The 26929-nt window shown below is 38.7% G+C and overlaps 1 protein-coding gene across 5 annotated transcripts in view; it reads right to left on the reverse strand.

Moving 5' to 3' along the window:
• RUNX1T1 (RUNX1 partner transcriptional co-repressor 1) overlaps positions 1-26929 on the reverse strand; it is a 115962-nt gene that overhangs the window by 3307 nt on the left and 85726 nt on the right. For all 5 annotated transcript variants that reach the window (XM_030266405.4, XM_030266404.4, XM_072924820.1 and 2 more), the window contains 5 exons: positions 26054-26139; positions 25223-25424; positions 15839-15907; positions 9797-9987; positions 1-777 (listed from right to left, as the gene is read on the reverse strand). The exon at positions 1-777 is cut by the window's left edge and continues 3307 nt beyond it. In XM_030266405.4, the coding sequence (XP_030122265.1) occupies positions 502-777; positions 9797-9987; positions 15839-15907; positions 25223-25424; positions 26054-26139 (824 nt within the window). In that variant the 3' untranslated portion in view covers positions 1-501. The remainder of the gene's footprint in view (positions 778-9796; positions 9988-15838; positions 15908-25222; positions 25425-26053; positions 26140-26929) is intronic.

Genomic DNA, 26929 nt, shown 5'->3' on the forward strand with positions numbered 1-26929 from the left:
CGCCATTCATCTTCTTGTTAAAATGTCTACTGCTGTATCCAATGCTCATGCCCTTGAGGGTTATTTTTTTCTCTCTCTCTTTTTTTTTTAATTTCCATTATTGTTATAAAGAACATTGTGACTTTAATATTAGCATTTTGCTTTCAACAGCAATTAGCAATCTCTTGGTTTGCTGTTTGGTAAAGCATCTGTTAATGAGGTCATCTAGTTTAAAATCCCAGCTACTGGAAAATAACAGGGAGGAGGTCAAATCTATCATTTTGTGTATATTCTCTGCTCTCTTTTCAGTTTTCTAAAGAAAAGATATCTTTGTTATCCACAATAAGTCATTATGACCCGTTACTGGCCTTCTGTATTTTCTACCACCCCAAGATACAGTAAGTTCTTTCTTTATTGAAGTATTGAAATATGACAGTTCAGTTAAAATCTTTGCGCATCTGAGGATGAGGAATTGGTTTCATTTTCTGTTGTGTTTTTGTTTTCGGAGTTTCGAGTTCAGTTTTAGCGAGGAGTCGCGTCTATGGTGGAAGGGGTTCCCGGGGTGGTGGACCTTGGAGTAGCTGCTGGTGGAGTGTCGATGGGGCTCCCGGCCCCGCTGCTGGGTGTCACGGAGGAGCTCACTGCTGGTGTCTCTCCTTGCTGCTGGGCTTGGAGGGTCTGTCCACAGATGTGATGGTGCTTCTCCCAGTCCTTGTGCTGGCAAAATGAGCCACAGTATCGTGCTGTGTTGCAACCACTGCAGGTTTCACTAGCTTTCCGGCCACAGTTCCAGCAACTCTAGAAGCAAAACGGGAGGGAGATGGGAGAAATTAGCTAGTGTCCTAAATTTTACAGTAAAAACAGCTGGCAGGGAACTGTGGGTCAGCCCCCTGCCTAAGGACAGCTGAGGAATCAGTCAGTGCTACCTCGAGTATCTGAACCTGTTCCACAGGAGCTCCAGTCACCTGGAGGACTCTGTCTCGGAAGCTGGGCAAGAACAGAAGCAGCTCTTTGCTATTACTAATGATGCAAACTCCAAGTATGTCCCACATCCAGCAACCAGCAGCATGCTGACTAATAGAACATTTCAGTAAAACCTCTGCTAGCTCCTCTTACAAATTTATTAAAACAAATAATGAAACATGCACACACAAAAAAAGTGCTCCTCCAGAAGTGGAGAGGAACTAATGCAAGACAAAGTGGGAAAAAATGACTTAACACATAGGTAAAACTTGCTGACCTAGGAAAACCTGCTACCCTAGGAAAACCTAATTTTTAATCATCTGAGTAATACCATTTGACTCAGTGGCACTTCTGGCAGTGAACAGTTAAGCTAGAATCTAAATCTTTGGCAGGATGGGGAAGCTACTGCAGAATATGTGTATTCACTTTAACATACTCTATAGCTCTGCCAGCTGGATGCTGGAACACAGCCAATCCTTAAGTGATATTCCTCAGCTACTTTAAAAAAAAAAATCCGAATTCCAGAATGAAACAAAGACCTAAACCCAAACCGGTATTTTATGGAAATTAGAATTTTAATCAGTATCAAGTGGCTTTAGAAAATATTCCTGTGTTAGTTCCATGTTCCCTCTTTTTCCTGGTTTTCATTGTTTTGGGGGATTGGTTGCTCTGGTTTTTTGGGTTTTTTGCATAGGCACATACTGGCAAATGGGGCAAGAGTGACTGTTCTGTGCCCAATTGTTCTTTGAGATTGAAATCAAAGGTACATGGCATTCTCAATTCATACTGATTAAACACACAGACTAAACCAGGTAATTACAGATATATGTGTTGGGGACTTTTTTTTTAATTCATAAAATTGTTCCCATCTTTAAAAACACTTAAAAAAAAAAAAAAGTGGAATTACCAACACACAGAAACAGATGTTTCTGGTAGTTAAATGTCAGGAATTCAGACTCCTTGTCTGAACCAGGCATCACCTGGTTTTCATTCAGTAGTCATTGTTTCAGGTTCATTTGCTCACACTCTGTCCAATGCCAGAGAGGTAAATCCACCTTTGGAAAAGAATATCTATACTATTTGCAAGCACCTTTTCTTAAAACAATCTTTTATCTCCACAATGAAAAATAACTGTCAGTAATTTAGACCACTGTACATGGACATGTACACATATAGATATATTTATGCATACACCAAAATGACCTGATATTTTTGCATTAGCATTTTATATTAGCATTTCATCCTGCTAACCAGAAAGATGACTAAATGTGATGTACCTGTATTCGCCTTCTTTTGCTATACTAATATTTCCTTATTATAATATTTATTATGTGGGATATTAATATATTTATGTTTTGTATTTTATATGTATCTTTATTTTATTTTATATTCTTCCGTATATATTCTATTTCTATATTACAATATTTCTTTGTTTCTTTCATATTAATGAAAGCTTCATTTTGCTTGTATCATGATCAGTAAACATGGTGCAATTCTGGTCCAGCTGTACTTGCACAGTTTCCACATACTGCCATGCGTGCTGACCTCCCAGCTATTTGCTTCCAACTAAATTGCCAGCCATGGGTTTGATACATATTTCCCTTTATTCCCTTATCTGAAAACAAATGCACATGTACAAACATCCCCATGCATACTTTTCTGAAAAGACACCTTCCTCCCACGTGGAATTATGCTGAAGCCAGCCAGCAAATGCCCAGGTGCAGGAATTCCTCCCTTGTGCAGAAGTGTTTGCAACATTGAAGTTGATGCTTTATTTGTGTGGGAATTACTGTGAGGGTGTCAAACTTATTCAAGCATCTGTTCAGTTAATATAGGCCAGCATTCAAAGAATCTTCACTCTGCTTCTCTTTTTGAAGAGCACATAGAGATCTGACTCCAGATGTGACCAGAGCCACCACACAGTATTTCAGTATCTTACCACATGATCTGTATTGATGTCAGTAGTTTAATTCTAACAGTATTGGTTCAACTTTCTTATTAAAATAGACAGTTAACTATCAGACTGCACAGAACATGAAAAGTGATACATAGGTGCAAGATTTTAATGAAGTGGTGAAGTACTAAGCTGGCTCCTTACATGATTACTTAATGAGTCCTAGATTGTTTGGTATGTGATTTTGTTCATTGGACATATTAGTTCTAATTTAACAGGTCATTACAGCTTTAGTGTAATTGTGGGAATAAAACCACATAAAATACAAGAATTTCAAAATAAATTTTACATCTCACATTTATGCAGCAACTTATTGTGTTTTAAAATTACTACAGTACAAATTAACATAAACAAACACACACATCACAGGGAGCTTGTACTGAGACAGCAGCTGGATTTGATGCGCAGAACTCCCTGTCCCACACAGCCCTCATCATTGTGACCATTCGTTGCTCATTCTCATGTGCAAATAGTGAAAAAGAGCAGCAAAGATCAGGCTTGGGTACCACAAACTTTGGAAACAAATGTCTTCTGCTCACAGCACTGGCTGATAGCCCCAAATTCTACCAAAGAAAAGACAGGCTTGAGATGCCAGCTAATAGCCTGGGCTGTGCTTTATGGCCCTGCTGCTCCTGTCTTTCCAGCAGATCTAGCTGTCACAAAGCTATGGGACTGAACATACCCAGGGTATTTTCCTTCCTGGGATGCTCTAGCAGGTATCAGCAAAATGGAGCACCCTCACTGAGGTGTGTACACAGCATCTTGAACAACAGATGGCCACAGTGTCATGCTGGTGACGAGATGGCAATCTTCATACAAGGGCATATGGCCACAACTAAGGACTGCCTTACTGCCTTTAAGACTGTTGCCTATCACTGGCAAGATCCAGCTGGGAGGCCTATCAAGGTTGAGATGATGCACTTCAAATACAGAAAATCAAGCAAGACAAACAAGACTTTGAAAGAACCTGATGAAAGGCAGCCAGTTTAATCAGAAGTCAGACAAACATAAACTGTGAGAAGAGACTGAATGAACTCAGACTCTTAAATATAAGATGGTAGCCTAAAAGGGGCGGTAACACCAAAACATCACTGCAGTGAATGTCTACATCCACCTCTACATGGATTAGCAGAACTAATATGATCAAAATTCTGTTAAGAACAGGAGCAAACTGCCTAGAGATGTTGGAGAATCCCCATCATTAAAGCACAGGAAAAGCAGGGGGAATGGTACAGCTATAGTTGATAATGGATTGGAAAAGGGAGAAGCCAATCTCTCAAAGCCTCTGCTGGTCTATATATTCTGTCTTTAGGTAGTGACCTACTGCACTGCACTTCCAGCTCATGCTACAGAGTTCCAGACATAGCTAAAACTCTGAGAAGGACTGGACTGCACTTTATGTTGATTTGCCTGTGATACAGTGAGGTTATACAAAAAGCTAGATTCTCAGTCTATGTAATTCAATTTAACTTCACTACCTTGAAAATTGATTAATTCAATGAAATTGAGCTAAATTACACCAGATGGGGATCTCACTCCGAATTTATGCCACTGATCATATTTCATCCTCCTCTTTCAACTGACAAGGAACATCAGTCTTAGGTCAGAGCCTTATCTTAGGTCAAACTCTCAATTCTCACGCACTTAAGCTTCCGTCTTCAAACTCTCCTTGTCTCCCCTCATCAAAATTCTTAAAAGATCTCCATTTCTGTGTTCTCCAGTACCAAAACATACACTTGTCAGTAATTTTGCCCATCCTGTTGCTTTCATCTCTGAAATATTCAACCAGACTTGAGCATTTGCTTTCCTCTGACACCCCAACTGAGACTTAGTATAGAGCTTGCTTAAATAAATAAAAAATTTCCTTTGTTCGGTCATCTTTGAGAAATTCTGGATTTCCCCAGTTTACCATGAAAGGAAGCATAGCTGGTATGAAGAACCCAGATTTTTCTCAGTTCTGCAATGCCCATGACATTCAAAACTCTACCACTGCTAACCACAAGAAAAGGAACATCTAGAAAGCACTGAAACCACAGGGGCGTAAATGAGAACTGTATGAGCTGCTGAATAGCAGTGTAAAAATCCAGCAAAGTTGTTTATGAGAATTTTATACAAGAGTCATTAGAAAGGGAAATATATTGGTACTTTGGAAATTCCCACACTGTCAAAATGACATTCAAACTTTTAGATGTTTCTAGTAAAGTTACACCTATCACAGAACACTCCAGGCTTGCCCAAGTCACTGTTTATTGAGTGAAATACAAGGACTTTCATACAAATCAGTGAGAGTAGCTAAATCCTGCAAACACAAGTGTGGAGCAGCCCAAGAAGAGCCGTGCAAGCTGGTGAGCCAGGCTTAGCTTAGCAGTCTGGGGCAGTGCCAATGCTCACATCACATCTGGACTGATCCTGTGCAGAACACATGGCTCTGGTGCCTCTGTACTACCCACCACTGCAGGGGATGATGTGCTGCTTTCCAAGAGACGCTCTGCCAAAAAATTAAACATTAGCTGACATAGGTATTAAATTTAATACAAGCCTGAAAACTAGGCTTGCCTGAATCACACCATCTGATGCTCAGAGTCAGGTTTGCTGGCATGGTCCTGGTCTCAGTGGATTGGTCAGCAGAGATTGAACCCAGCTGTCTTCAAAATGTCAGGTATGATATTCACATACAACATGAACTGCTGCAATATAAACAAGCCCTAACATTACACATCTCCTAAAAGCAGTGTTGGACCAGTTACATACTTGTTTTATCTGAGCAGATGTCAGCATCTGCTTTAAGTAGAGAGAACTGAAACATTTGTGTTCCTTCCCTGTCCCCAGCCCCCAGCCTACTCAAAACTGAGGGATAACACTGAGTGTCAGATTTTTCAGTGGCATTTTATACCAAACCAGAAAGACAGATGTTTTGATGATCCCACCCCCCATTACAATCTGGGCAGTCAGTCTCTTTGCTAAACTGTTCACCCTCACTATTAAAATTGATTTGCAAAGCAGCACATTGCAGCCAAAGCAAGCACAGCAGTCATTGTAGAGTAGGCTGCTCGCACATGTTTCTGTACTTAGCCAAGCCAACTACTGATGAATGGGTCATTTTTTGTCAAGCAACTGTAAGGAACTGGTAAAGAAATAATTCGTGGCTCTGAACAGCCATGCTGACAGGTAGGCTTTGTCCTATTCCTTTTGCTTTCCAGCAGCAGTCTGCTCAGTCAGCTAGTCCTCAACAGAAAAGCATGAACATCAGCTGCTCAGTTGCAAGGTCTTACGTTAAGAACTATGAAAATGTTTAGAAAGTAAATGCACAGACACTGAAACAGTGGGAGTGCTGTTAAACCATGCTGAACAACTCTAAGATTAAGTGAAGAACAACAGTTCAACAAAGGAGTTCAAGTCAGAGTCAGAAATTCTACCTATGCTATGTAATGTGGTCATTCTCAAAATCTTGAAGACCACTTCTTAAAAATCAGGATGCTTCTGAATATTGCACCTCCCCTATTAGTCTGCTTACTGTCTTGTGCTCCCTTAATTTTGGAATTTTGATATTGTCATCTTAATATGCCCAACTTCACTTTTTTTCTTGAAGACAATCTTGCACTCAGGGATCCTACTTTTTTCTGGGTTTAAGTCAAAGCAAAACAGAATACCAAAAAAACCAAGCAAAACCAGAAAAAAACCCCAACCCAACACAGAAATCAGCAACATCAACAAAAAATATCAAAAATCTAATCTACTTTTCTTTGTGAGAGCTCTGAAAGGTCTTGGATTAGGGGGCTGCGTTATAATAATCACAAAAATCCTGAGTCTTGGTACTAGTTATCACTTTGAGCAGACTGCAATAAAAATCATACCATAAAATTCTCACACCAGAACAGCTTCAAGAAGCTTCAGCCAGGTCCAGGCTGCATTTTACTGAATAACAAATCAAGGGAGAAACCTTGCCAATAGACAGGGAGTGGCATATCAGTAGAAAATTGTATCTGATATATTACGAATCTGACATCAAATTCTCATCTCCATTCATAGTTACAACAGCCAAAAGAAATAATGACACCCACGAGAGAAATATTGTCTGTCAGGAACTACATGGAGGTTATACAGCAGCGTATAGTGAGCTTTCTTGCACGCCTTGGAGCAATGCCCCAGCAAGGATAAGGAATGAGGAGAGGTGCTCAGCATTCCCCCTGGACCTGCAAGAATTTAGAGGCTGCACTGGAACAGTCTCAGATTTGAAACTGGAAATATTTTAGCTCTAGAAATTTTACTCTGGTGCCTTAAGTGCACAGGAATCTGTGTTGCTGTAAGTGTTCTGCTGAAAGCTGTAAACAGAGAGTTTATGTAGATTTAAAACCTAGACAAATCAGGAGCAATGTCCACAGAGAGATCCAAGAGATAATTAATACCAAAACAAATGTGTAGTTTTATTCCTCAAACCTGAAAAACACAGTCTCATCTCTGAAGAAACACTTTTCAGACACTGGCAAACTGATCTCCTGTCCCCAAAGATGAAGGAAAAGTACAGTCCACTCTTACAGAAGCCATCATCAAAGGAATCCAAACCAACCTGAGTTAACAGGTAACTGTGAGAAGCATTGCCCTAAGTGTTTGGAGTTTGTCATAATTAGAAGCCAAAGAGGAACTTCTTATAAATAGATATATCTAACCAAATAAGCATTGCAATCATCTCCCTTCACAGTTAATCAATCACCTGTAAATACAAACTGTCAAACTTGATTTCTCTCTGATGGCTTACTGAAACTTGTACCTCAAAATAGCCACTCTGATGACCACAGGGGTGAAAGTTGCAGGATCAGGACACTAGACCTCATTTCTAAGTCCAGGAGGCTTTTAACCTCCCTGGGGACGCAAAGCCCTTAGAACGTTTATAACCTTAACAGCCACAGTTCATTAGAATGCAATTAAAGTAATTGTTTGCCCAAAGAAGTGCACTGCTCCCAAGAAGTGAAAAACCTTATAATCAGTTCTGCTGAAGAAGAAGTAAAGATGTAGTTACATGGCTTTTTCTAGAGCTTTAACTACTCAGAACTTAATCAAAGCAACACAAACTCTCTACACATTCCTTTGGATATACATTTGCTTGTGGAAAAATGGGCTGGATGTACTGGCACATAAGTACTTCCTCTGTCCTGCTCACGCTATATCAGTTCACTAAATAGATTTATACTGCTGTTTCCTCCAAAGGTTTTACCTTTGGAATTTTGGTTTTATAACAATAAGAAATCTCTTGTATATATACACGTAGAAAATGAAAGCTCTTTAATGATACGATGTCAGAAAAATGCCCTTTCTACAAACAGTGCAGGAAAATGTCCTTGAGTATCTTAGATACAAAAGTCCAATAAATTGAATTTATGTCTCATTTAATCTACAATGGAACAGCTAGTATTTAGGGTACATATACTTCCCCTAGTCCCTTTCTTCCTGAGAAACTTTCAGATGCTGAAAATCAATTCCTTTTGTCTCCTTGTTATTCATCTGCTACACATTAAGGAGAAACTCTGGGCATTCAGTGATCCCACAATGGTCTTTCATCTCTAGAGAAGCCTGGTAGGAATTAAAAACTTACGCTCCCTCAAATTACAGATGCATACTGCAGCATGCCACTGACTTATGTGCTGGTGATTTCTGCCAGTGTTCTCAGCATGCTGCAGGTAGCTCATCTGCATCTCTCAACTGAAGTGACTCTTCTACAACACTGCTCATCCAGCCCATGCAAAGTGTTTAGACATGAGCATACACAAATGCATGTCCCCATGTAATAGGGACTGTCACATCTGAAGGGAGTACTGAAACTACTCATTTCCCCAACTCCCTGCTGTTTAGAAGTTATTTCAAAAAGTGGGTTTACTACAGTCAAGATGTTAGTATACTAACAATAAATACTTCATTAAAGTAAGACTCTTTCATTTCAGTGGTCTTGAGAAATGGAGATTATATACAAATAACTTCTAATTGACAAAATTTCCTTGTTAGGTCCGTTTTTAAAGGCAGTTTTAACTTGGGACTCTTTTTTTTTTTTTTTTAACAAGCATAAAATCTAATTGCTATCTAGACTGATGCAGCACTGGTCAAACACACACTGCTCTTTCACTCCCAGTTTCCACATAGTCATGGTGTCAGATGTCCTGTATCATAACAATTCAAGGTTTCCACTCTCAGGTCTGAAAGTACATCAAGGCTTAACATACCTATTCTTGTTTTACTCTTTGATCTCTCAGTCTATTCTTTCTTTTACCAAATGATCTTTGCCCACTCCTCAACTCTGAAATATTCCCTGCAGCCAAAGCAATACATTCAAAATAAGGAAACAGTTGTAAATTTACATTCACATTCTGTCCTGAAGGAACTATCATCTTTTGCTAATCACTTCTACATCCAACACTTTTCCCAGACAAGTTTTTAGCCACCTTGCTCCACAATCTATTTCATGAATAATTTCTTTGTTTCAGTGATAATAATATATACTACTACTACTACTACTACTACTACTACTACTAATAATAATAATAATAATAAGTAATAATTTATTAGTTTTCAGTGTCAAATGTTTTCCACCGAGCATCTTTTTATCTATTCAGTATGGTATTTTGAAGAGCTTTAAAATGAAGCTACTGAAAAGTCAAGTTAGAACATTATATGTAACCCTGAGCAGCAGTTAAAAGGCGAGAACAGAGCTCGAGTTCACTAGTTATTTTGGGCTCAGATTACAACATAGTCAAGAGAATTTGGAACTTGGTGCATGCCTGAAATACACACCCAGAACAGCTGTGCAAAGAGTTAGTAGCAGGCTCTGATGCCCTGTGTCACACAGGTTAAAGCCAGCTCGGACACACCTACGGTTTGCAGGCACAGGAGCCTGCCCAGCAAGGCCCTTACCTCACTTGAATCCTCCTGCTGGTTGATGACAGCCAGGGCGTCCTCTGCCGCCTGGCGCTTGGCTTCGGCCACCGTGCGCTCCATCTTGGCCCTCTCCGAAGTGATCATGTCGTGAGCCTTCCGCTCGGCCTCCGACACCGCCTTCTGCAGCTCGGCCATCGCCTGCCGCTTCACTTCATTGACAGCTTCCTCTGCAAAGCAGGGAGACACCGCGTCAGCACAGCACATCCGGACACCCTTCCTGGGACCGACGTGGGGAATGTGCCACTCCTGAGATTAATTATAATGGCACTCTGCATTCTGAGTAGGACACAGAGGAACCTGGTTCCTCAAGAATCCCCAAGAAGCACTGAGGTGCTTCTCTTCTTCCCCATCATCGAAGTCTCTACCACTAGTAATGATTCTTGCTATTTTGATTCTCAAGCAGTACTTCTTTTGGTACAATGATTTCAGATCTCTGGTCCATTTTATTTGCAATCTTTTTGAACACTGAAAAATTAGTTTTTCAGCACAGCAGATATATGCATATACTTGACAATAATTATTATTTAAGACATATTACAGACTTTTTAAAAAATGTATTTTTAAGCACAGGGAAATAAAGACGGGATTTATGGCTTTTAACGATTTTTTCTCCCCATATGCTAAAAAAATAAATATACAACATTTAAAAAAACACCAAGAGTTTACTTAAAAATTTTAAACCGCTGGTCTAGTGTCTTTTCTTTAACATATCATTTCATTTAAAAAAATTGTTTATTAACATTCATTTGACCTCTTGATCTGTCCTTCAAATCTGTGTTTATACTTGAGGACTTGACTACTTGGCTCTTCTGAGCTCTTGAGCACACCCTGCCCTGCAAGACTTTGGAGCACAATTAACACTGAGCAGGGGCACCCCACTTCATTAAACTCAAACCTTCAAGCTTCTTGTAAAACAACTATGGTAGTATGAGTCCTTTCTTTGGTACATACTAGTGTCATATCTTTTATTCCAGAAAACACGGATTGTCTCAAATTAGTTATTGGCTTTTGATGCAGGAAGAGTGCAAAGATTTTACTAATGAACAGTCTTTTAATTGACAACTAAAACAAGTAATTTCTTTTTTTTTTTAATTAACTGCTCTAATTAACACGGAAACCATCCTCCCCCTGAATTAGTTTATCTAATTTTCATCTTTATTCAAAGCAAAATGACAATGATTAATTGAAAATTTAATAAGCGGTAATTATTAACTTGGCAAACCTAGTACCAATTAACACTCTATTAAAACTAATTATGACATGTTTCATTCAAGTGTTTGCACTTAATTGTTTCATGCACTTAAAACCCACCTTAATTAAATGTTCTGTTTAATTAAAGCCACAGATTTCTATTAAAAATGTTTTACTGTAGATTAAAATCTAAGTATTAGAAACAGTGTTATGTGTTTGAGTTTTAGGCCATGTATTTAGCCCACGTACTTGTGTGCACAAACATGCAGACATAACTCTGATGCAGAGATACTCATTCTCCTGAGCTACATTTGATAGCTCTACAGGTGTTATTTCAAAAATAATGTCTACATGAAGTCTCCATTTTCAGTTATTAAGCAAATTACAATAAAATCTTAACTTTAAGCCTTGTATTGACTAAAACTGAACTAAAATGAAAGAAGAGCTCTCTTGAGGAGTATGTGTGCATGTTACATGTGTGCATATCTGCAAGAAATGTTTCAACTGAAGTTTTCAAGGAGTGGGGAGGGATTTAGAGATAAAACTTATGCCTTTATTTTTATGAGGCTGAAAATATGCCCTTAGATTACCCTACCATAAATGTTGTTTAGGGAAAGCCTCAGGAGAGGAAAAAATCATACCCTTCAACCATACAGCCAAGGCTTAATTTTCTTTGAATATTCAAGGTGAATTAAAATTCTATCTAAGTGGCAATACAGGACAATAATTTTTGCTTACGATCAAAGCTACAGCTAGTCTAATTGTATATGCAAATCAGGCAATTTATATTTAAATTATGCATTCCTATTCTAGTCCCACAGGCACACAGAGATCAGCAAAGGGAATTGGTAGGACATTTGCAAGGTGCTTGAATATTTATTACCAACTGTAACCATTCACTGATCACGAAAAAAGAAATATACACAGGCAAACATACAGATGCAATTTTATTACCATTTTCAGAAAAATGAGGCAACTTAAATACAGGTGTTTCGTGTCTATGAACTGCAGTTACTGACAAAGCAGATTTCTTTAAGAAAATCTGTGTTCTTGCTGATATTTGCTACTAATTGAAATGATCTTTGAATGACATGATGCACTTTTGTTACATTACATAAATTTAGTTTACAGTTAGGTGTTTGCAGTAGTTAGAAATGCCAGTTTCTTATAATAAATAGAAGCAAAATGCTCCAACATTTTTACATGGACTTCTAATTGCAGTTTTTCATCCCAGATAATCTACTTCTTTTCAGTCCAAATATAGAAATTGAAAATTTTATCTTCTATATTGCATAAGATTTTTGCAATATTTCTGGCATTCTCTTCATGCTCTTACATGAGGATGCCTGAAAGTGCTTATGAGGCCATGTGCCTGACTGATACTTTTTGACTGGCTTAAACTATGGATTAGAATTTATTATTTCCATTAACTTTGATGACAGGATTTGTATTGTGCTAGACTAGGTGTGAAAATAAATAAGTTAAAATATCTCAGGTCACAATGTACCACCATTATTTAAATATACTACAAACTCATGAACATGTAAATAACCAGAAAAAAAAAATTATCATTGATCTTCTTCATAGCTTCTCAAACTAAATACTACTGATATTTTATAGACATAGAATGTAAGCTTCATAGTTTAAGATCTGTTTGTGATGGCAAAGGAGATTTTTATTTGCCTTAAGCTATGAAGAACAAGAATGATACCAGCACTCTTCCTTTCCCTGTGCTTCCAGAGAAGGGAAGAGTGACTAGATTCCAGTAACACATAGCAGAAATCTGCAAGTTTTTAAAATCAAGTAGCTAAGATGCGTGTACCTGTATCCTCTGCCTTCCCAGCATTGCTAAGCACTCCTGGCACAAATTCACTGTAATTTTAGGAATGCAACTGAAATCTTCCTTCCCTTTGAGCAGCATTAACACACGAGAGAACCTCCAGGAAGCAAACAGCTTGTGTGCAAAACAGGCATTACTCAGCATGGTCTGAAGCCCTTGGAGCAGACTCAAAAGAGGAGCTTATCTTTCACCTAAAAATGACGATTCCACATCCAGCTCCTGGTCACCTCCCTCACATCATTAACACCTTTTGTCCACATGATGAGAAAAGAAAGGTGGTGGGCAGATGTGCAGTCCTGTACCACCACAATATTTTGGATCATCTCAGTTTCAGGCTGACTCTGGTGAGGGCGGCCGTTGGCAGTTGGTGGCAAAGAGTTATCTCAGCATTATATCCCAAAATGCATCATGTGTCTCAGGACTACTCTATACAATGTGCAGGACCCTTATTGCCTTTATAGAGACAAAGGATGGTCATTTCATTCCTCTTCTGTAACTCCAGAGCTTTCAGCTGAACTGCCATGGGCATCGGGCATAATTGACAGGGATGGCTGGAAGGATGACAGTTCCTACATGACACAGAAGAAGCTATTGCAGCAGCCCACAATGGGCCTGTGACCCTCTCTGTATTTAGTAAAGGGAAGTTTGTGCTCCCAGAGAGCAAGTCATCCAACCTGTAATCTGACTGATCCTCAATACCTGCCTCCCTCCTTCTTGACTACTGAGGAACGCCAAGAACTTGTCTTGGATTCTTCATCCCCATATCCATAATTCAATGAGGTGAATCAGGGCACTGATGATCACTTTCTACTGGTGTATAAAACTGAAGTGGGCTTACATGGCTTTAACTCATGAGGTACTGGATACTATGTCCTTGCTCCAGCAGCCACAAAAGCACATGTGGTATATTGGTATATTTTAAAGAATTACACTGGAGTCTACCAATCTCCAACAGTTTAAAGTGAATCCCTTCTCCACATGCTTTTGAGTTTGCTTATTAACTGTTTTTATGCCACATTCATGTAATAGATTCAGGATTCCAAACAGAATTTCATCCTTGATTCACCTCTCTGCACATTGGCCTTTACAGACATTTGATACATGAAGAGATCCACACTGCACCAAAAGAAATAGTGTGTGAGGGATTTGTAGTCTCTTAGAGTGGGAGTTGCTGCCCAGCATCTCAAATGGCATCAGAGGCCTATTCTTACAGAGCTGAATTGCACCTTTACTGCCTTCATCATGAAACTGTGGATACCTCCAGTTTGAGACCAGCCTCCTAAAAATGCAGGACCATGATTTATGAAAGCAGTATGCTTTCTGATGTTTGACTAGACTTAGTAACAGTTAGAGGTATGCATCCTGCAGAGTTACACTTCTTCCAGTCTCCATTTCACATGCACAATCACTTGATTTAAACCCACATCAGCCTGAAAATAAGAGACTGGAAATGGGACCAAAGGAAAAACTTTGTTTCAAAGGAACTGATAACATAGATGTTCACAAGACGAAATCACAGGTCCTGCACACTACCACTTTTGAATACATGCAGAGTGAGTGCACATCCAACTTCATAATTCAACCCAAAAGCTTCAACTAACTTGTGTTAATTACGAATAAACCTTTTTCTTCTCTTGTATTGAATCCATGAGTCATAAATAACCTGATGCCAAACGACATCAAACTCTAGATTTTGCAAGAGGACTGAAGTTTTTGAAATTCAACAGAATAATGCTCCTTTTAGTGAGATTTCCTAGGATTGCATATTTTTTTGTATTTTCCATTTAAAATGTTAACATAAATATGACAATATGAAAATATTCTTGGGCACTGAGTTACAAATACTACACTTTCCTTGGACAAAACCAGGAACATGTACAATGTTTTACTATTTTTCACCTAAAACGCAATAGTTCTAAAACCATTAACATATTGACAACTGTAGACTTTACATGATAAACCCACGTTACACACAAAACACAGCTTCTTGTCTGATACAACAAGATAACAGCATAACATTTTTAGCTGTATGCTGTATATCTAGTTTAAAATACACTGGAAAGCAGCAAAAATTTACAGGAGATTTGATCAGAAAGCATCAACACTGCTGCATATTTGCCATTTAATCATTAACTGCTGCTCAGACAGCTGCTGCAGACTTCATGGTTATACAGGTGTTCAAAAGCAGGGGGGCAAGTTTGGGTGTATAAATAGCTCCTCAACTATCTCAAAGGAGTTCAAGAGCTGCCTTCTGGCCCTCTGAAAACAAGGAAGCTCTGATGTCAGTGTCAGAAGAGCAAAGGTTTAGCACCAGCATCAGAGTGGGATCCTCGCCAGGAAACTCCTGTGCTCAGGCAGAGTTTCAGTGTTAAGAAAACTTTGCACAAGCACAACGTCTGCCCAGGGTGCTTTCCAGGCACAGGCAGATGCTGTCAATGCCCTGCAAACAGCCAGAGCAGCTGCAGAGATGCGAACTTGCTGACTTCATTGCACACTCTGCAGGTTTATGAGCATAGGCTTCACTGGGGGCTGACAGGCACAAAATCTTTTTTAAATTAAGAATGGTTACTTTGCATAGTTGAAGTCTTTTTTTAACAGGTGTACTTGGGTTTTATCCTTCCTTCGGGAATTCTTATTTAAACTAGGTAAGAACCCTAAAGCTTAAAAAAAACCTCCCACACTAACCTCTTTTTTTTAAATTGCTAACAGACAAACTTTTAACATATCACGTTTCAGCCTGAAACCATTAGAAGCCCTGAAAATAGGGGTACATATTGGAAGTACTGATATTCCCCCAACTATAGCAGCAGATGCTTCTATTATAAAATTATTTAATGTTTTGATCAGTTCCAGTTTAAGACTATTAAGCACAATTTCTTCTTGTTACTAGTAAGCCCTTCCCCCGCCTCCTGATTCCTCACATCAGTGCATTAACAACTGCACACAGCTGCCAGACGACTAAGCTGGTGTTTTTAAACAGTTCTTACCAGCTTTCTTCCAGATCTCCTCTGGCACGTATCCAGACGCAGGCCTGTGAAGGAATTCCCGATGAGATTCTGCAGGAGGAGGCGGTGAACAGGGAAAAAGAAAGAGCATCATAAGCAATGCTGGCTTGTTGAGAACAAGGCTTAGAGAAAAATACCTTTACTCTTTAATTATAGCTCAGACAAAGAAATCAGGTGAAGCTTTTTTCTCCTCATCTAGTCATGAATGTCACATAGACCAGATCAATGCTTGTGACTTGAATGTTTCATCTTAAGCCAAGTTAAGATATTAATTTTATTTTTCTTTGACAGTATTTTGAGACAACTCTGTATGACAGTATCCATACTTTTAAGGGAGGCTTTGCCAGACAAACTGAGGGAGTGACCTGCTTTGTCCTTTTTCATTGTATTTATGAAAAGGAAAAAGAACGGGCAACGGCGCAGGTCTGGCACTTCTGCTCTGTGCACAATAATGAGTACTGATGAGTGCAGACAGAAGTCAAGACGTCTTTCCAGTGATCAAATAAGTTGTCCACAGAAAAGCAAAGGGTTGTTAGTTTTTAAGTTCAGAGCTATTCTTTCCTATATCTGAGCCCACATTGGCAACTGCAGCTGCAAGAGTTTGAAAAACAGAACCTTTAACTTTAGGTTAAGGCCCTAAATACATGCTGCCAAACAACCTCACTGGAGCTGAAGCTCGTACTTCACCCACATATTTCAATCACATTTTGACAGCTCTTTCCCCTTCTCCTCTTATTTTTTAAAAAGGTTTAACCTTTAGACCTGGGCCTAAGAGTTTTGAAATCAGCAAGATCCCTTCCACAGGGATTTCAAAGATCTAAGATCAGATGATACAAAAAGAAAATTCACTTTGGCCTGAAATTTAGCATACAGATCCTCAGCAGATGAATTTGAAATTGCTCCTTTCAACTGCAATTTAAAAACTGATTAACTATTATTCAAAGTAATAGAGGACAAAAAAAAAAAAAAAACCCAACCAAACACATAAAACTAAGTTCACTGTCATGATTGCTATTGCCAGTGTGTCAGAATTCAATTGCCTAAAGAAAATAACTTTATTTGTTACATTACAGACAGGTTTGAATAGTTTTGGAGATGCTGCTAGAAATAAAATACCTGTTTGATGTCTGAGCTTGAAATATAACAATATATAAGAGTATACCTGACATTCTTTGAATACTAATTTTGACTAAATGTACTCATTTTTGTATCTTATGAGCTTTTATTCACTAACTTTATTCAAAAAGCATTAAACTGAAATACTTAAAAAGTATACTTAAATACCTAAAAAGTATTTTTAAGAAAAAGTGAAGCATCAGGTATTGCAAATAATTTCTTACACCATCAAATGTATCCATACAGTACTGTTTACATACAGTAGCCCACATAAACTTAAATGCTTTTAAAAGATGACAATATTGCAGGCAGCTAACAAAGGTGGAAGTGACAGGAGCTTTTTCAACAGAGAGGAGGGAATCCCTGTGCACTGTTTCACAGATGTAGTTTCTAGCATGAAAATCTGCAGACAGTGACTGGGAGTACATCTTCCCATCTGACAGGCAGCTGAATGGATTTACCCAGCTCTTCTGTTTGTCACTGAAGTATGGGACAACAATTTAAAATAGATTTTTGTTGGCAGACTTTCACACCTCTCAAGCATAAAATAATAGGACTCTATATGTGTTGGGGGCGGGTGTGCAGATTTTGTAAAACAGCTGGTTATATTGGTTTAATCAGCTTGATAGAGGATTTCAGACCTGATACCAAAAATGGGAAAATTCTCAGTATGGCTTGGCTTGTGTGATTCTGGGGATGACAAATAGCCTTGTGTACAGTTTTCACCCCTTAAAAGCTTTTAGACTTACAGGCACAGTGCCAGTTCTGCTAGGGGGACAGAGGTAACAGAAAATATTGTTTGAAGGCTCAAGAAAAATAAAGGCAAAAAGTTAAACCACTCTTATTTGCTCTTCATGGAATACCTGCAGGAACAGACCCAACCAGGCTTCAAATGTTGCAAAACAAGGGGTTTGTTGCATTCATGCCTTTACTTTGTATTCAGTTTTCCTGTCTGCTATTTAAGGTACAATCCAGAGCAAGGGGAGCATAACCTTGATTTAAATCCATGGCTCTTAGTTTTGGGGGGAGAAAAAAAAATAAAAGAAAGAAAAAGGACAGAGAGATGTGGAACTGATTTTTTGGTACACATGACTTTCCAAAAACAGAATTCAATGACATAAATGACCAGATTGCCAGATAATTGTTAAAATTTCCAAAACATAAACATCAATCAAGCTCTTATTCCAACCACAAATTATTTACATGAGGAATGAGATCCTCTGCAAGAAGACTTAAATCAAAAGCTTATGAGACACTTTCCCATAGTTTGGAATGGTGCACAAAAAAGACAAGAAGCACTTATGAAGATAATAAAAACCATATTTTTCAAGCCAGAAAAGTTTTAGTAACATGGCTATTGTTTAGTCAGTGGCGATGAGTCCATGAAAACAGTCTTCTTTCTAATCCTAAACTACAGGAAATGACCAGAGGATATAAATCTTACATATTAGTGTTTTTAAGGTAAAGAGTCCTTCAGCTTTAGAATCACAGAAACTTCTCATTAAACCAGAAGCACAAAAGATCTTAATTTGGACATCTAGCAAACTCAAACCAAGATGAACACAACTGAATGAAGTCCCTAAAACACTGAATGTAAAACCGAAAAGCCATAATGTGGACAACAATGCAAAAAGCCATAATGAGGACAACACATAATTTAAATAACTAACTGCAGCACCTAGAAGTCAAAGTAAATGCTGCCTGGAAGGAAATGGAATGAAATAAGACAACAATAAGAATAATCTGAAGTGACAAGGCAGGTCATTCAGAAAAGGATATCGACAAAGGCCTTGCATGTCAGACATAATAACAAAGGTTTGTTAATGGTGAAAATGCAACAATATCATTATGCAGAACAATGGTATGTACACAACTGAATTTACTTGAAATTCATGGCAAGGCATGAAAGCATGTGTTGGTAATTAGTCCAGTTCCTACTGAACCAAAAGAAAAAGATGAACAAATTAAATAAAAAGTACATATATATGAGAATAATCTCTACTTGTCTGTAAGTGCTTAAATGAGATAAAAACAAAAGTGACTTTTGACATCAAAAGTGGTATTGGAATTTTCTCCTGCAATGTCAAATAAACTTGTGAAATAGTAAAAAAGTTGTTGGAGAATACACTTAAAGAAAACAAAAAAAAATTGCATTGGTTTCAGATCTCGCATTCAAATAAAAATTTTTGGTTGCTTTAAGACAAAGAGAAAAGGTGCTGAAAGAGAGAGAAGTGCAGGGCTGTGGAGAATTGTAGGAGCAGCCATAAATATGGATCTGTGAAGTGAAACTGAGATGAAAGGCTAGGGCCAAATAAATTATGTGAACCCTTATGTGATCATAAGGCTCAAACCCAAGAAAACAGAATAGAAAAATTTAGAAGGAAAAGAAATGTTCAATAATCTCAAAAGGCCTAATTCACATTTGGAAAGAAGAACAGAAGGTAAATTGGCAAAACAAAAGAATTGTTTTTACCACTGGACACTGGCATACTATAACACAAAGTATTAAGAAATGAACAGCTGATGTTTTGATGATCTTTTAGAATTTACTGCATTCATGAAAATTCTGGTAATGATAATAATGCCTTACATGCTGTGCTGAATTTTGAGGCTCAAAAATAATAAAAGCTACATATAAGCAGCCCTGAATAAATTAAATATATATGCCTTTTAATGTATTTATGTGGTTTCCATATTTCATATCCAAGTTCTGCTTCATTCTATAATACTATAATAAATGTAACACCATTAGTGGGACACAGAAAACAAACAAAAAATTCTCAGAGCAACAAATATAAATTATTCACTGCCTTGTTTGTAAGAGTCAAGTTCAAAAGGGTGCCAGTTCCACATAATGAAATATAGAGATAGAGTTCTGAAGGTGAGTATTACTGAATGAGACTACCTTGCCAGCCTGGTTGGGGGCAATTGTTCCCAGTATTTTTAAGTACTTCTTTGCCCTTTTTTGCCCTCTAATACATTTTTGCAGCTATTGCAACACTCCTTGAAATTGTGTTAAAAATATAGTTGTTGTGTTCTCATTGTAAAAGAAAAAGAAAAGAAAAGCCACATAGGTACAGTACTACTGAATCATCCTCAAGCAGAGGCTGTGTCAGAACTGAGCACTGAGAACACACATACAATGTTCCTGCACTTGGAGCCCTACCTAACAGCATGCAGTTCACTAAGCCACAATCTAGCCCAAACCTCCCATGCAGAGAGTGGATTAAGAGCAATACTTAATGCCATCAGTGACCAGTATCACAGAGGCTTTGCATTCTGGAATTACAAGTTATAAATGTTACGTGGTTTTCACAGCATTATGGTTTGCTCATGTTGAGAATATCATGCATATCACAGCACTGCTGATTATCTGCAAATGGCAAAGGAGCAGGTTTATCATCACAGCATGAACAGACATGTGTTGGCAGGAATGCTCTGGCTAACACTGAAAACATGATGGTGAACAGCTTCAGAAAAAATAAAATGGGTCTGAAAGGGTTAACATTTAAAAATGTATTAAGAAATGGCTAACCTGTGTGGTTTTGACAAATTCCTACACTTCTGAGAATCCTGGTTTCCTGAGGCAAATCCTGCAGGTATTGCACTCTTCAGCTGGAGATTTCAAACTATTTTGTAAGATTTCCATTCAGATAAATTCAACAGACACACAATATCAACACTGCTGCAGACCTTCTGATGTGTGCCTGCTCCACTTATCTAGAGCCACAGCTGCACTCAGTATGGTTATAGATCTTGTTTATAACCCACGATGCTGAAGAACCCTCATCTTTAATTTATCCCACTGTGTGTATTTCAGTATACAGTGTCTGATATGGGTAATTATTCACTATTAGGATGAAAGTTGCAGTCCTGCTGCAGTATGTAGCACTGAAATTCTTCAGCAGAAATGGAGGAGTCAGATGATGCATTATTCACTTCATAGACCATCACAGTTAATCAAGTGAATATATATAAAGTCTGAGTCATTTTTAGACTTTCATAAACATGTATTATTCAGACTGAAAAGACCCTCTTACCTTCAGCACATTCTTGGAGAATAATGGCAGCTTGTAACCTGTTGTAGCTGGCTAATGTGTGTATTGGATTACATTACATTAAAATGAATGATCAAGTATTTAATTTAATTTTTTAATTAAAAATATCAACAGAAAAATATTGATTAGATATTTGCAAACTTCCAGGCTCAACATGATTCACAGGGATGTCAAATAAAAAGAAGCACAAAAATCTTTGGCAGGAAAAAAGGTTCAAAATGACAACAAGAATTTTCTTCAATTACTTTTCAACTCAAACTATCCATGCTAGATCTCAGCTCAGAGTTTTTCAGCAAGACCTATCTATGAAGACTGTGGCAAAATGTTTACAATGAGAAGTTATCACTTCAGTTATGATATTTGAATTGTAAAGAAAAAGAAACAAAGGCACAGATAATGTAGCCATATGGTCCTCTTTTTTTTCTCTCTTGCTAGTGGAGATGACAGCATGGATTTAAAGACTGGATTACCTTGTTGAAAAAAAATCCCAAAAAAAAGGTACAAAGGGAAATCACTGACATTTAGAATCTCTGTAGCAAACCCCCCAATATTTACATGCCGTGGTACTTTAATTAAAATATTACAGGAATTCTTCAATCCCTTTTTCCCCACTTCAAAACTAAAATAAAAAGTCCTAAAGCATCTCAAATCTCACAGACACTGTTTTAGTTTCATGATACCTCTGAATGTTAGGGGTTTTAATTTTGTTAACTAGATTACTACCAGATTTGAGGAAATACGAGAATTAGCTTTCCATAGACTCCAAAGTAAGTATTTTCTCCCTGACATGTCAGACATAAAAGCACTTCTTACCAATATTTACAACTGGCATGGATGCTACATCACTGAAGCAATCCAAGTTTCATGTTTGTGAGTCTCAGAAGTATTTTTCAACCAAATAACCAAAGTGGACATGTTAAAATTGAATGGACTCCAACCAGTTAATTTGTACACACAGTACTGCAGAGCTGACTGATGTGTCCAATGCCAAAGACTGTGCTGTATAATTATCTTTTAAGCCAGAAGACTTTGCTGTTTCCATTAATTCATCTTGACAAATACACAAAAAATGCTAATATAGGGATCTAACTGTATGCTTGATCTTCATTTTATCTTATTGTCATGGTTTGACACGGGAAGAGAATTTTTTTTTTTAGAAGGAAGAGGTCCATCCAGTCAGGGGTCAGGTTTAGATACTGACACTTGGGGTTACCAATTGAAGGTGGACACGCCTCTGAGAACACAGAGGGGTTAAAAGCGGAATTCCCAGGAGGACTCGTCCTTCTTTGGTTCCGGTCACCGCATGGTAAGGACCTCCCCTGCCCAGCCCGGGCTGGGTGGGGGAGGGGAGCCATGCGGCCTGTGGAGGTAGGCCCAAGGGTGGAGGGGCTGGAACCAGACCTGGACCCCTGCAGATGGAAGGGTGGAGAAATCTGGGATGTCTCCGTTCCCCCCAGAGTCTCTCTCTCTCCCAAGAGAGAAAAAGAGACGGCGGTGGTTTTATCAGCAGTTCGCCGCAGGGAAGGAGAAGAGCGGGGGGGCCGCAAGGTGCCCAGTCGGGCTGTGGGAGCTGGAGCCTGGGCAGCGAGCCATCCTTGGGAGTTGGGACTTTTAACCCTTCCTGAGAAATGAAAGCTTTGTGATATTTTCTCCTCCTTGGTTTGAAAAAAGAGAGGAAGAGAGACAGCCTAAAACCTCAGATGTTCAGAGAAGAAGGTTGGGGGCAGATGATAGAGTGGCTTTTGGCTGGACTCTGCTTGTTTACCATAGACTGAACCACTCTTTCTTTCAAGAGGGACTGCATTTTAGGGGGATGCATTGATGAGCCAAGAGACCTTCTTCAGCAACTACCAGTTTTGAAGTGGACAGAGAGAGAGCTGAGGAGGGTGTGAGGATGCCCTCCATCTTCAGGGAAGAAGAGAAGGCGATCTCTGTCTTTTGGACCCTCGGCCCCAGGGGAAAATGGGGGGGACTCTAGTCCCGAATTGTGATACTGGACTGTTGTTCCTGGTGGTCCTTGGCAAAGCATCCTTAAAGGGGCCCTATAAGCAGTCTCTGTCCATGCCCGGTGGTGAGAGCACTGTGACATGGAGAGGAGAATGTCACACTGGCCGGTGTGTCTGGGCGGTGCCACGTGTGACATTGGAAACACAAGAGGTGGCAGCTGTGTTTCCTGGGGGTCTATGGTGCAAGGGGACTCCTCTCTTCCCCGATGGACTCAGTATTGATTATATTGAAGGGTGAAAACTTGATTAAGGATCCAAATGGGTCTCGCTGGGGTTTGGTGGAGTTGGGTGGAGGGAGGAGAAATGTTTTGGAAGGTTTTCATTTCGAATTTTGTGTGGTTTTTTTTTTCCTCTTTCCTTTCTTTTCCTTTTATAGTAGTGTTATAAAGTTTTTCCTTTGTTATTAAGTTTGGCCTGCTTTGCTCTGTTCTTGATCACATTTCACAGCATTTGATTGGTAAGTTGTATTTTCATGGGGCGCTGGCATTGTGCCAGTGTCAAACCATGACACTTATGTACCTGTGGTTCATGTGATGACTATTTTTCTTGGATTGTAATATTATCTATAAAGTTTTGATTAATATAGTGAGTTCCAGTTTCTTTGGGGAAGTATAAACACTCAAGTTACCATTCATTCTTTCTACCTACTAAGTACAAAAGCATCATGGCCTGTCTCTTTTTTCATCACAGCTTCACTAGAGAAGTGAGCCACTGCTTTAGATCTACTCACAGGTGCTCTTCCTGAAGTTGCAGATGTGATTGACATTTCAGATACTGTATTTATGACTCTTTCTTTACATTACATTTAGTACTGTTCATACAAGCCATTACCTGAATACTTTCTGAGAAGGGCTCCTCTAGGGACTAGACTTATTAGTGGATTATGGAAACATTTCTATAACCCTCCCTTCCACTGACTGGAGCACATTTATAGAACTATTAACTCGGGTAATCACACACACACACACACACACACACACACACACACACACACACACACACAAGATTTGTTTGTTATCAAGAGGCACTAAATATTACAGTAGTAACTCTAGAAATTTACTAAGAGAATTATGGAGATGGGATTAGATTTGTTTCTCTGTTTTTCTATTTGCAATTAAATAAATTTTTGACTTAGTAAGTTATTCTTAAAGGCAAAAGGAAAACACAGTTAAAATATAGTTACAAAATAATACATATTCTACTGTTTCTATTCTGTAATTCTAGTAATGAACACAATTCATGATGATTTTGAGTAGATGACATTGGATACAGACAATTTATTTTTTACAAGACAATATTAGACAAGCAAGCATAGTCTCCTGTTGTCTTCAAAAGAACAAGAACAACGAAAAGGTATCACCGAGATGTTTCTTTAGCAGATCTGCCACAAAAGTACTAGTAACTTACAGAAAGCCCCTAAAAAAGCTTGTTTTTATAGAGCAGAGTCCTCTTAGAGCAGATGTGTGAGGTACTGAGTGAGAGTGACTGTGAAGGTCTGCAGCAGGGAGCTGTTTGGTCTGGTCCTTGTAAGGTGGCTGCAGCGCACCCAGCTCAAGCTCTACTGCCTGAGCCAAGGCCTGCACAGCTCCATGGAACTACACAACAAACAGTCCTCAGACACACCTGCACAAGCTCCAGCAATGGACACAGACCTAGGAGGATCATGCATGCATGACTGTGAGCAGTCCAGATCTTATTCCTTTCTTAAACAGAAACCAAGTACACCTAAGAAGTGCCTGTATCTTTACAACTCCATTTCTTTAGAAAGTCGACTTCCAAGTTAAGTAATTTGATTTAAGAAGGTGAAAGCCCTCTGTTTCAAACTGCAAACAATCCAGGAATACCTAGGGATTTTTTTGAGCCATCGGGAAAGAGAAGAAGTCAGAAGGGACAGAGAGTCAGTGCACATCTCACTGTTCTGCCACCGCTACATGTCAGTCTGTCCTCCCACCCCACCTTCTTAAGACTTTGCTGAATGAAAAGCAAATTACCAAGCATCACCCAAAATGCCTCAAGCCATTCCACCCAGAAACAGCACTGTTTGGGCATAAGAGTTATAGTGAATTCAGCAGTCAGCAGAGAGGAATCATCACTATAACAGAAGAATCAGAAGAACAAATGCAAATGTCATCTATCCTTGGGCTGAGCTTAGACTCGGCACACGATTTTCCATGAGGATACTGTACCTAACGAAACTGGATCTGGATTCACTGGACTCTGCTGTCTGGAATGACTACTGCTGCTGTTTCCACCTTTTTTTAAATCCTCCGCATCACTGTACCGCCGTATCCAGTAATTCAGCTCCTCGCGGTCTGCTTCCTGACATCGCCGTAGGACAGTGAGAGATCGTCTGGTTTTTTCCACCATGTCCATTATACAGTTCAACAACTGTTCACAGCAGTGGATGGAGCACAGGAACAAAGAAGAATTTTTTATTCAGAGTGATATAATAATAAAGAAAACATCAATGTACTGAGTGCATGGGTTTTAATAATGAATGAGTCCCTCTCTGTTAACCTCAACGATAGCTGAAAAATTCTAGACTTGTTTTAAGAATGACAATCTCTTCCTTTTTAACTTGTGATCCGAAACTATACAGATAGGGACTTATAGGAAAAAGAGCAAAGACCAGGAGAAAACAACTGAACAGGCTGTAGCCCTGCCACTAGTATTACATGGCACCTCAGAAGACACAAGATATGGTCCAGAACTGATGCCTACAAATTTTACAAGAGCTAATAAATGCAGGAACAAATCCAAGCCCCAGATCCAGTGTTTATAGAGAAAGTCCATTCCTCTTTTGGCAGACTGTAATAATTAGGATAATGCAGGAGACACTTATCAGCAAGGCCTGGTATGAACTATCTAATGGGGGACATCAAGCCCTCTGATTTAATAATCAAATATTTCAAAACCTGTCCTGGAATTCAGATTGGTTTTAAAATAAAAATTTTAAATTCCTATCTTAGAAGGCCTCTGTTCAGACAATTATACATAAATGGATATTTAGCCCTTACATGGTCAAGATGTTTCCACTCTTCTGCCCATTCTCTGTCTGTTAGCCTGTGATCAATCATTTCTTCTTGACGCGTGCCATGCAACCCTGCCAAAGAGGAGCAAGTTATGTTTACGACATTGGAAGTCCTCCATGGGGAAAAAAACCCAAAAACCAACCAACCAACCAAAAAAAACCAGAACAAAACAGAGTCTATAGACAAAAACATCATATATTACCTGTTCTTGCATTAGAAGTGCCACCACAAAAAAAAAAAAAAAAAAGGCTTCAGGAAAAAATTTGCTTTAAGTTCTCTTTAGTACTTTTCTTCACACAAGATGCTACTGTTTTGTTCAATTTAATGTGTTCAATTCTGTAAGTTCTACAGGTTGCAAGATGACCTTTCAAGAATGGACATTTCTCTTTCTGACTATATACAATTATTATATATATAAATATAACATACTACAATATATAATTTTTCATTTGCACTACTTGAAGTCAGCAAGGCAATTATCTGGTAACTCAGTGCATATAATACTAGTTGTACTTCAGAGAGTTGAAAAAATATTAGTATAAACTCAGTGTTATTTCACTAAATACAGTAATTACTACCATGTCAACAGAGCATCATTAAGGGTTCATCCCTCCACAGATGTTTAAACAACATGTGGTTAAAATGTAGCACATATATCAGAGCAGCTGACAACATGATACAACCAAGCCAGTATTTATTATCAACACTCAAGGGGAACCAACACTTGTTCTTTGCTTAGCCCCCTCTATACAGATGCTGAATATTTGTAAGTGTTCCTCTTTTACTGAAGATTTGTTTCAAACAAGGAAAAACAGTAAGTGCAGATGTGAAGCAAAATCCAAGAGCATCAGGCATCCCATT

This window comes from Taeniopygia guttata, chromosome 2, assembly GCF_048771995.1.
Source record: "Taeniopygia guttata chromosome 2, bTaeGut7.mat, whole genome shotgun sequence".
Taxonomy (NCBI): domain Eukaryota; kingdom Metazoa; phylum Chordata; class Aves; order Passeriformes; family Estrildidae; genus Taeniopygia; species Taeniopygia guttata.